Here is a 12,341-nt window from a genome sequence, read left to right as displayed (position 1 = left end):
TGATGATGATCCTGAGAATTTATTTTTGGGGAAGACATATAATCTGATTTGATTTTGAAGATCTTTATTTTAAAACAATAGAAATGATATGAATAATCCACGGAGGATATTCCCTTCCACACCTTCTGGTTGATTGACTAACAGACGGATTAATTAAGATAAGTTGGACCATTAGAGATAAGTGGAGCATCTAATCATTAATGCTTAGAACATACAGCAGAGCACAGAGATCATTCTAGCATCATTACCCCAATAAAACAATAATTGTTTAGAAAAAAAAATATTAAAAGTACAGCGTATATCATTAGTAAATACTAATAAGAAAATGGTTTTTCATAACGAAACATTATCTATACAAACATGTAAACCTCATTTCCTTATCACTACCTTAAGCCACTGAGTTTTAGAGAACATACATTAAAGTGGATCATGGCCGCCGAAATAGCTTGGCTGCCCGAAACCGGTTCAACCCAGCCAACTTGAACATCACTTACATTGTAGGGATTCAACTTCAACATACAGTAACATGGATCATGTCACATTGTCAAGGCTATACATGTAAAACAATTATAGATGATGGAATTAATTGTTCCAAAATTTCCTGCAAATACAAGCAGAATAGGATAAAGAGTGATAGTTCGTTCTTTTGTGGTTGAACCAATCTTGATTGTGAGATATACAGCAACAGAGTCTGCAATGAGTGGTTGTGACAATAGTAAATATCTTCCCAAGTGTTATCTGCTTTGTGATCGAAACAGTAAAAATCGGAATCCCGAGCAAACTTGAAGATCAATATGAAGAGGAGTAATCATAAAGTATATATCTCAATCAAATTTCCAATCAAGGGTTTAAAATGCTTTATCCACGAGTGAGCGTCGGATAGCCACTTCACTTGTGCACAAAGCGTGTGATGACCCAATGAACCTGTTTAGAAACGGAAAGTGTCAAAATAAATGAATGGTGAAGGAAGGTTGTGTATAATTTGGGTTTCAGCAAGAGTAGCTTTCTATTGACACTTACAATGTTATTTTCAGGATCAGACCAGTACAATCCTTGTATCGCAATAATAGCTAGGTTGGAAGTTACGAGAACAAAAATACTCAAAGAATGTATTCCCATCCACTCCAACACAGACGTAATGCACCTGTAACCGTAAACATCGATCTGCAATAAAGAGCAGGCAGTGTACTCGTCAATTGGATTGTTACAACCCTCATTAACTAAAAATTTGTAAGGATGGGACTTGTTATACCTACCTTGACTGAAGAATGATGCAAAAAATAAAATAAAATAAATTTGCAAGCATGAGGCTAACATTCATTTGGAAGAATCACAGGCATTTAAATTGTGTGAGAAATTAAAGTCTGACATAAGTACAAGGCAAGAAGAAAACGGGGATTGTGTGCCACTGAAGTTTGATCTTTTGGTATAAGCTCCTACCATCCTTCATGAATTATTTGTTTATTAAAAAAGAACAAATAGATCGAGCTTAAAAACTCTATTTTCAGGTATATTTGCTAGAATTAGTATGGTAAATGGAAACTTAAAAAGAAAAGACCGAATCTCAGATAGGGAACTTGATCATTATGTCCAAGTCTCATTAGCTCACCAAAGACAAAGCATGGTAAAGCAAGAATCATTTATCACTTCCAATATATAAAATAAACTCTTAGCACTGACCAGTAGATACAGAGCGCAAAATGTGATTCCCGCAGAAGCTGAAGTAATTAGCATATAACTGATTGTGTACAGAGATTTATTTACAGGAATGCCTGAAAATCAGAAATGAATGGTAGTGCAGGAAAGTTAGTACTATAGTGCATTAGAGCTAGCTCAAATCAAATCCACATACTAAGAGCTTGAAATTGATCAGTGAAATGTAGATTTTGCTGAAATCATCTTAGCCGGAGTAATTTAATTGAAGTACCCACTGAGTTCAAGGCAACAATAACATTTTATACCTATGAAGGCAAGGAATGAACCAAGGACAAAGATTGAAACTGAAAACAAGGACCAAGCATTTAGGCGCCCATTGTGGTCCTGAAAAAGTAAACAGAACATCTGCTAAGTAAATGACCTAAGCAATAAAAGCTTGCATGACACTTAAAGATGATAGACAAGATAATGTACAACTCGTTGAACGAGTCAGATGTCACAAATATCACAGCATAGAGTTCAATGCATCTTAAGGACTTCTGTCAAGGTTTTTGTTAAAATTGTGTCAACACTAGAAAGCTGCTAAATATTTTTCTAAAGTGAATATTGAAATCCGCTAAACTCATGAACAAGGCATTACCTCTATGTGTGCAAGAATGTGACCGTATTGAAGTCCAATTATGCAGGTCACTGCAGCTGTTAGAGAGCTGTGAACACATAGTGAATGTCAATAGACTGATATTTGTTACTAGCTGTGATGAAATGCTACGACATAACAAAATCAATTACTAAAGAAGAGGAGCCAGTGGCCAAGTGGGAGACAACAATGGATGATAGTGACTGCTCTAAAGTCACAGAGGCAGAGAGGATGCTTGTACAGGTTGAGCCAATTAAACCAAGTAGGAACACATTTCTACAGCTACTGTTATCTTTGTTATTTTGATGCTTCTAAAATATTTGCAATTATGGTTTTGATATGCATTGAGATATACTATGATGGGCTGTATTAGGCATCATCTAGAGTGGCTGTAAATAAAACAAGATGTTGACATGGAAGGAAAGTAGTTTGAATTTCTGTAGGTTGACAGAAACCTCCATTTGAATTTTTGGTTTCTTCTTTTTCTGAAGTTTGCGCTAAGTAAATCTTAAAACATATTGATTAGCTAAAATGGTATGTCATGAATAGAATAACTGAAGCAAATACAACTTAACACCCTTGTGAATATGATAGAATAGAAAATGGTTAGATAGGCCACCTTAAAATACCTTCTGGATCAAAAGGAGCATGACACCATGGAGGCGAACTCTCTGGAACCCCACCATCGGCAGACAAGTTGCACTCCTGTAAATCATGATTTTCATAAGGAAATAATCACTCACATAAGCATTATAGAATAAGTAACAATGAGCTAAGTTACCTTCAGGTTCCTGTAAACAGGTTTCAAATATAGATGATCAACACCCAGAATACAACGATCAATCATGCCAGCAGAATTACAGGCAGGTCCAAGATCTCCTCTCACAGAACATTTCACCTACATTAAAGTAATCAGAATGTGATAATCAAAGAAAAAATAAGGCATGCTATTCAACTAAAGAAAAGCGCATTTGGAACAAGGTGGATTGGTATCCAGGAAGATGACTTTTACCATAAAAAACCTATCCTAATATCAACTTGACAATGAAAACACTCATTGGCAGATGGGTATCTTGGTATGGGAGAAAATATTAACTTCTGAGAAAAGAAAAATGTTGTACATGTTCTCCTTATACATACATGCATTCAGATGCGGAGATGCATGCATGTAGTTAGTTCTATGTTTTAAGCGTGATGTCAACAGCACAAATCTTTGAAAGACAGCATGGAGAAAAAGGGTTATAGGCAGAGAGCAGTTTTAAAGATTCTACAATGTAAACATTTTCTCGTTCCATACTCTAAACATTAACCAGACAAGTCAGTGAAAGACATAAAAACAATTATTAGGAGAAGAACCAAAGTGATGAAGATCCCATGACCTAAACATTTTCTCTTTTCCATCATAATCTTGGAATGATAAAACATGACTTTAAAGTTATTGAGCCATATCGGGAATAAAGTTATTTGAACCATAGCAGGAAAGAACATATGCATATAAAAAAAAAAGGAGAGAAGTTCTGAGCATGGTCTTACCAAATAAACAAAACTATCATTAGAGGGAAGCATAGAGGTTGGTGTCGATGCTTTGAATTCCCAATCTGGTACATACAAACCATACAGTAACCCTGCGTATATGGCTGATAATGAAAAGATGACACACCTAAAAAGCAGAAAACAGAAATTGACACTACATAAGAAGAAAATAAAATTTAAAAATAAATAAATTGAGTGTATGAGAACAAAATCAAGTGAACCAAATATTTCTTAGACATTACTCCAGTTGCTTTGCTTTCTAGATAATACATTAGTGATATGCTAAGTTGAATGTCAACTTTTTGGAGTACATATTTGGAGAACAATAACCACCTCCCTGCTCATCTATTTTGTTATAGACCACACCATAAAATGGATGTTTTAGTGATCATGTTGATGATGTCCTATTGATCATGCAGATGACTCCACATAAAGCTCTATGCTAAACACATATTCTGAAATAATTCAAATCATCTACTTTAAGTATTCACAGGCCAACAACCAAGGAAGTCAGACAATGCCCATAGATATGATTCATAGGACCATCGTTCTTCATGTTCCTTAAACTTGTTGGAAAAAACACTTATGATTTCTTAGGTAGAAGTCCAATAAAAAATGCATATTATACACATGGTTACTAAATATGTTAAGTAACAAAGTGCTATAGTCTATGGATTAAAACCTTACCAGTGCCAGTAATAACTCCTGAAAAATGCCACTTCACCCCATGTTTGACGTGATAGCCAGATTTCGCACAAAGCCGCAACAATATATCCAAGTGCTATCCTCTGATTAAAATGACAATGGTGATAGAAAGTCAACTACTGTATACCCTAACAATAAGAATGAAGTAAGGAAATATGTTCAATTAGAACTATATGTATTGTAAATTCACTCTGCTAAAGCAAGCAACTATCTGAACTGGAGGCTAATGTGGTCACCCTTGTGAGACTTTATTTTTTGAAAAATGAAATGAAACCAGCAGATCAAAAGTTAAGGCAATTACATCCGCTTTATCTAAAAAAAAGTTAAGGCAATTACACACGGCAATGCTATAGAAAAATTACACGTGGTAATTCCATAGAAAAACTACATATGGTAATTCCATAGAAAAGTTACACATGGTAATTCTATAGAAAAATTACACACGGTACTTATATACAAGAATTAAACCAATTCCCAAGTATTTGGCACCCAATTACTAAACCCACATCCTAAACACTTATCTTTTCACTCGGAGATGTGCATACCCCAAATATTCTAGAATGGAAAGCAGTTCAAACATATTGGAATGAAAAACTTATGCACCTGCAGAATTCCAAACCACCGTATCCTTTCAATGTCAACTCCAAAAGTCAAGGAAGTTACTCCATGGAAATAACCACCTGAGATGACATGTATCACGAGCAGTTGATATTTCCAGTAGTATTACATAATCAATAGAAAGAAGAAACATGTAATACAATGCCAACTGCAGGATAAAGGATGACGGAGATAAACGAATTTGGCTTAGGAAATAGTTTCTGTTGGCTTATGTCATTGACTAGATAATGCTCCTCTTTTCCAGTTTATCTCATGCTAATACGTACACTATGTTGAAAGGACAAAAATCAACATCTTTCTTGATGTAGCATATCATTAATATAGCATAGATGTTTCTGTGCACGGCATGCTTATAGAAGAGCTTACACTGAATAAACAGAAAATATTACCTTGAAGCAGAACGCCCAGAAGAAAAAGTTTTAGGGCCTTAAGCACCGCTTTCCATGTAGCTTCTGTTCTGTTTGCCACCTTCTGTAATTTTCAATCAAAATCAAGTTTTTAAATTCTATAAATTCATAACCTTAATAAAAGAATAAATTCAAATAAGCCTTCTATTCCCAATCACAATACTAAACTCGAATGTTGAAAGTTGAAAGTTGTAAGTTGAAAGTTGAAAGTTGAAAATAGCAAAGTTGCCGAATTCTATGTAAAAAAAACTCTATAAACTCTGTATGTACCTTGTAGACAAGAGCAAGAGAAACTCCAGCAATGAACAGAAAGAAAGGCATAACAAAGTCAGCCAAATGGAGACCGTTCCACGGCGAGTGAGCGATTATCGGAAAAATTGAGCCGCCATAATCAACTAGCATCATCAGCTGTGGAATTCAAACAATGCAGATTACATTTGGCAAACACAAATCTATGTCACGTCCTCAAAAACCTTCCTAAAGATAAAGAAAATGAATTGAAAATTGAAAATTCGATGTTCTGCTTTCGCTTTCCAAGAGTCGAAAATTTCACTTCATCTTCACTACCTAAGCTGATCGAAAATTACAGGAAAAAGAAAGAAAAAAGAAGAAACGAGTAAGAGTAAGACTTGAGAGTATCAGTCTCTACACTACTACTCATTTCCCGCATTTTCTCAGCAGCCAAACAGTACGGATCGAAACGCGTTTCACTAGAAGCTTAAACGTTACAATAAGAAGCTTTAAATCGAAATGTTGGTGTTCAGAGAAGGAGAGGAGAGCTCACGAAGACACAGAGGCCGCGAAAGACATCGAGGGAGGCGATGCGTGGAGGTTTCACGGGGATGGTCGCCGGATGGTCTACTCCGTTTAGTAACGGCGCGTAATCGGCCATTTTATCGGCCGAGACGCCGAAATATCAGACTTTCGGTAAAGCTGCGGGCTGTGAGTGGCTGGCAGTACGAAAAGTATCGCCTTTATTTGGATGCGAACGCGATGAAGAATACGGCGACAAGAAGAGACGACGGTGACGTCTTTGTTATCCTGTTTCGGTACAAAAATACGCTCCAATGCACAATGCTATTTTGTCGCGGGGCTATAAATTGTTACGTGGCGCGGTTTTATTGGCGGTTCAAATGTTGGTGCGAAGGCTTACAGGAGAAGGGTGTTCGTATAGTATTTGAATTTTTGATTAAATATGTATGGGGTTGTAGGGGCCTGTGATGATTTTTTGCTTTAACGAGCTAAGTACTTTTCGGAATGGAGCTCATGCTACTCACTAACAATAGAAATATCGCATTGATTGCGTACTAAAGTAGTATTACGCGCATATGAAAAAACCACACTCGATATCATGTTTTATTAACCAGTGGCGAAGCCAGGATTTCTTATGTGTGGGGGCCTCTTACAAATTATAAAGAATCAAAAATTTGAACTCACAATACATACGAAAAATAGTATATATATATATCACATATGTCAAGAATTATATTGCTTATTGGTTGCAATCATAATTGTCCTCAACAAAGGGATAGACAAATTCATTATGAACAAGAAAAATTGCAAGAGATAGACAAATAGTAGCGATTTAGCAAATATCTTTAAAGCTTTTCCCCCCATTAAACCCAATAGAAAGAAAAAATCAAAATTTCACAAACTAAAAAAAAAACCTTAGGTCCCTTCATGCATTCATATCATACATGAAAAAATATTTTATGTAAAAATATTGACTAAGTATTAATTTTTTTTTTGGAATAATCATTTTCTCAAGATAATTTTTGGCGGCTTTTATTCCTTACACATCAAATAAGAAAACTTGATTTTATGGGATTTTAGTATGAAGTATATATTGACTTAATGAGCCATCATTTTTAGCCTAAATCGTATTTTGCACTAAAACCGATTTTTCATATTTTGATTTGGTGGGAATTTGATTTTCTAGTATTTTTATTTGAATCCAAATAGGGGGTACTTCCTAATTTACATTGTAAACTTAAGTAAATGGAATAATATAAAAATAAATTAAAGTAAAAGGACAAAGAAATTTACTTAAATGTTGAAAATGGAAATAAGGTAATCTGTACACCTGGAGTGCACCACTACCAACTGAGCAAAGGGGCAATTTGAAGCACCTACTTGTGCCGTAAGAAGTCCATCACAACACATGTGGGTACATATCAAAACGTAAAGTATTTGAAATAACACACATATAGAAATACATAACAGTATATTACTTTTAAAATATAAAATAATTGAGTGGGGGTCCGTGACCACACTGGTCCCAGTGTGGCTCCGCCCCTGTTATTAACTAGTGTAGCATCGCTTTAAGAGTACGGAAGGATCCATGATTTTTAAATGGACTATGCTAGATTTACCTTACAAAAAAAACTTGACGGTACGATGAGCCGAATACCTTTCAAAATGCATCTATTGCATAAGATAGAAGCTAGTAAAAAAAAGAAAATAATAAATAAACATGCAATGCAAATAAAAGATAGAACTATTTAAGTTGCATTCTTCGAGTCTTTAAAGAATTAAAATTATTCATTCATTATCTATACTAGCCTCTCAGCACGCGCTTCAGCGCCTGCGAGAGGCTTTTTTTAGAAATTTTTTAATTTATTTTAGAATTAAAAAAGAGAATGGATAGTTGTGTTCCATAAAAATAGGATCCATTATCTGATTTTTCTTTTAATTTTAATTTTTTTAAATATGAAAAAGTGTGAATTCACCATATTATCCTCATTTAATTAATAATTTCAATTCTTAATATTTGCATTAACCAAGGGCATTTTCTGGTATTTTGAATGTTTCACCATTCTCTGCCTTTTGTTTTATATATATAGATTATCAGTTTTTTTTTTTTTTTTGGTTGTGTGTAAATACTACATCGCATTTATAAAATTCTTGAAAAAAATCTGTATGGGCTATAGTCCACATAGCCCCCAACATAGATTTGTCCCTGATTAAGAGTGAAATTTACTATGATATGATGACTCAACGAGTATGGTATTTCTATGTACTCGTACTGAGCATGATATCATACCATAGAAAAATCGAACACCAATATTATAGATTTGGGTGAAAAAAATAGTAAAACAATACCGTGTCATTTTGTAGTAAAGTAGTGAAAAATACTACTAAACTATAATATAATATAATTGGTAAAAAAAGTAGTAATGTTGTAGGAGGCACTGAAATCATTTCCAAAAGTTTGAATCATATTATTCCACTTTCATGTCATTTTGTAATCAATTTTTTTGTTGATATCTCTAGTATTATTGTTGAAAGTTTGTAGGGCTACTTCTTTAGTGGCAACCCATCTCCGTAGTTTGGTCTCCCATTCCTTAGACCATCTCCAACCCAAGGGGTGGAAACTCAAATTTTGAGTTTTAAGTCCAAAAATCTTTTTCAACCCATGTATTTTGGGAGGTGAAAATTTGAGAAATCTCAAAACAGGACTGGAATTCCAGTCTCTTTTCTGCCTGGACTGATAATTTGTGGGCCCAAAATTTGCTTAAATTTTTTTTTTTTGGCTGGAAGCCCACGTGATGGCCAGCCCGCTGACAGGTGCGAAAAAGCATATTCCCATTTCCTTTATTGATGGCCAACGACTACTTTTTTAAATAATCTGATATGCTTTTATATATATATATATTCCAACAGCTATAAAATCAACGATTATGATTCATTTTAGGCAATCTCAACGATAAAATTTCACATCCAACGGTCAAAATAATATTTATAATTAATCTAAGTCGGATCCAACCCCAAAACTTATTCCAAACTCTATAAATAGCCATTCATTTGGTAAATGAAGTAAAAGTAAAAGTAAAAATTGAAGAAAATTATGGCAATGGCTTCAATGAAGGGTTCGAATTATTCCGGGCATACGTATGGTGTTGTACTTGTTATTATTTTTAAGTGAAATTCTATTATGTTTTGGAATTTTAATTTTTTTAGGTTAAAATGTTTAGAAAATTAAATCACGAGTATTGAACCAAAAATAATGTCAAGAAAAATTAACAAGAAAAAAAAATTAGGAGTTAATCATTCTTAAATAATTTAATAAAGTTGCGGACTCAAATTATGAGTCTGCAAGGTTGGAGGAAAAAAAAAATTTAAGTTCTGAAAATACATGAATAGTTGTACTTTGGAGGGTGGAAATTTGAGTTTAGCCCCAACATAATTGGAGATGGTCTTAGGCCAGACAATGTTAGACGTGTAGAGATGTCTAAACCATTAAAGTGTGGTCTTATAATCATCAAAGGATTCTAAGACTTGATATCAATTAGGAGTTCAAATACAACTAAACCTGCAGCTCTATTAAAGTTAGTGTTCTAAGGCTAATATAAGAGCTAGAAGGATTCCTATCTTAATTGTGGATTAGAAGTTATAAACCTAATGCAATAAGGACTTCTTAAGAGTTTCTTGATGGGCAAGACTCTTAGGAAGATGCATATAAATACAAGTGCCCCTGCTCAACCGATCAAGCCAACCCACACAAAAGAATTCACCCCATCTAGAATGAGTGTATGAAGGGATCGGATTGAGGAGAAGAGCTCTTGTGTATATTCTTGATATTTCAACAGTCTCTACGACATACCAAAGATATGTGTTCTACTTATGTGCAGTCAATAAAGTCTACATGTGGTATCAGAGCCTAGGCTGCATGTCTTAGAACCAAAAGTTTTCTCCCATCTTTTCTACCAAAGCCGTTGGATATTTTTGATTAATTCAAAAAGCTAATGGTGTACAACCTTCCTTCTAGTCTTAGATTATAAGGACCCGTCTCCACCACCTCCCTCTGAAACCCCAGCTTCTGATTCTCAAACCTCTCCCAAAATCACTAAACATCTATCGATAATGGTAATTCAAACGACGGCATCAAGATGCTTGCTCTCAGACCCGATATCCAAAAGCCGCAGGCCTAGGAAGAGGAAGTCGCGTTCGGCGGACGTTGAGCAGAAACCATTGATTCAGTTATCAGTTTTCATGGGAGGTGTTGAGTTTGATCCAGAAATTCAAGTTCTGAATAATAGGCAACAGAGCATGAAGCTTAACACTGCTTTCAGACCCTTGAAAAGGTAAAGTCGCCTATATTGTTTATTTTCGTTCAGCTCTAAAGATTATTAGATCCTAAACTTTTGGCCAAATATCCCTAGAAATTAGGAAACGAAACATAATGGGACAAATTAGCATAAAGGCTGCTTGCACCTTGCTTTGGGAGAGTCATTCAATCATGGATATAGTTGGCATGCATATTTTCATATATGGCATATCAGATCTTATTAAAAGAATTGGCACTTTGGATGCATGCTTATTTTCTTATGAATTAATATAAGTAATTTTATTCCAGCACTAAGCTAAATGCATTAGATCTCATTCAAGTTGACATGTTTTCACTAAGGCTGATGTCGGAAAACATGGAATCATAATCAAGAGCACTTGTGCTTGGCTTGCAATCTGGCTAGAGAGAGATAGAATAATTGCATGTTTTAGAACCTAAAAGCAATTTAACCAAGCATGTTAACAAAGTCTTAATTTTTGAAACGACACATAATTTTTTTTCAATAATCTGAGTTCAAAGTTTACTAGTATGTGTCTATTTTCACTCTTCTATTAATATAGATCTGTTAAGCATATGTTTCAGATATAAGGCTTTTATCATCCATGCTTGAAAGCTTCACGATCAAGAATCCAAGAAATCTTGGATCAACCAAGCAAGCTACAGCGGTTTGGTTGATTAAAGAATCTCGGATTCAAGAAAGATGATCGAGAAATCTTGCACAATGGACCATCGTAATCTTGATTGCCTTCTGTCCACAGATGTTGGTTAATCATGGTTATGGTGATTCATTGTGGTGTGGTGCAAAATATGGGATATATGAATTAAACAGTGATTGCTTTCAATCCACAGATGTGAGAAATCATCCTGTGAAAGAAATTCATATATCAAATATTTTGGTGATCACTATAACATGTTCAATTTTCAGCCCACAGGCGTAAATTGATAATGTACAGATTATTTGGGGACAGTTTATCCATGCATATTCATGGTGGAGTGATGCAAAAGACAACATATGTGAATTAATAGGAATTTCTCTCTATCCACAGATGTGAGGATTTAACCTATGAAAGGAATTCATATATGAACTCTTTTGGTGATCACTAAAAACATGTTTGATTCTCAACCCACAGGTGTGAATCAATAATGTACAGATATTTAAGCACTATGGGACAGCTTATTCAGATATGTTTGTGTTTTAAAAACTTTTCGAAATGTCACAATGAACCTTAACTCCATTAGGCGCATATACGGTTTTGTTTTGTTATATGGATTGTAACATGATACGTGTCCTATTTATCGGTTTTTGATAAATCTCACGTTGCTTGAGTTGCTGATAATAATTTATTAATAGTGATCTTAAATAGTCATAAAAGTTGTTTTCATGACTCAAGGAAAGATAATTTTGGTTGATCACATAAAGGGAAACGTGAGCTATTTTGGAATTTTCTTGCTTGGCTATATTGTTTGTTTATGTATGAACATATTTGAGACTTGGTTGCCTTTTGTATGCATTTAAGTGAATGTTTTGTAGCATCAATGCAACTTCACATGTAAAAGGATTGATCCGTAGGTGATTTGGATTAAACCATGTATAGTTGGACTAATCCACATGTCTAAAAGTATTAATTCGTATTTGATGGATTGAATCATGTAAAGTTGGATTAATCCATAAAGTTGTGTTCATCATAAAATAAATTGGCTGTTTTGTAAGGTCATG

General features: G+C 34.5%; 1 protein-coding gene across 1 annotated transcript; it reads right to left on the bottom strand.

Moving 5' to 3' along the window:
* Positions 1–308: 308 nt before the first annotated feature.
* LOC110753759 (uncharacterized) lies at positions 309–6,630 on the bottom strand. The gene is made up of 13 exons (XM_088245291.1): positions 6,341–6,630; positions 5,827–5,964; positions 5,539–5,620; positions 5,135–5,211; positions 4,514–4,614; positions 3,827–3,953; positions 3,075–3,191; positions 2,913–2,998; positions 2,297–2,363; positions 1,962–2,040; positions 1,681–1,772; positions 1,021–1,164; positions 309–924 (listed from the first exon to the last, which is right to left on the bottom strand). Exons 1-13 carry the CDS (start codon positions 6,446–6,448, stop codon positions 889–891), a joined length of 1,254 nt encoding a protein of 417 aa, XP_088101417.1. The 5' UTR covers positions 6,449–6,630; the 3' UTR covers positions 309–888.
* Positions 6,631–12,341: the final 5,711 nt, after the last annotated feature.

This window comes from Prunus avium, chromosome 8 (assembly GCF_965620075.1).
Source record: "Prunus avium chromosome 8, drPruAviu1.hap1.1, whole genome shotgun sequence".
In the NCBI taxonomy this organism is placed as follows: domain Eukaryota; kingdom Viridiplantae; phylum Streptophyta; class Magnoliopsida; order Rosales; family Rosaceae; genus Prunus; species Prunus avium.
The sequence above is the reverse complement of the archived record's forward strand: the minus strand, read 5'-3'. Positions and strand labels throughout refer to the sequence as shown.

What these genes read in the sequence shown, in the direction of transcription:
- LOC110753759 (XM_088245291.1), bottom strand. Translation starts at nt 6,448, where the DNA reads ATGGCCGATTACGCGCCGTTACTAAACGGAGTAGACCATCCGGCGACC. An exon ending in ATGATAGTTTTGTTTATTTG is followed by an intron (nt 3,192 to 3,826) that starts GTAAGACCATGC and finishes ACTTTAATGTAG; the next exon opens with GTGAAATGTTCTGTGAGAGG. An exon ending in TTCATTCCTTGCCTTCATAG is followed by an intron (nt 1,773 to 1,961) that starts GTATAAAATGTT and finishes TCTGATTTTCAG; the next exon opens with GCATTCCTGTAAATAAATCT.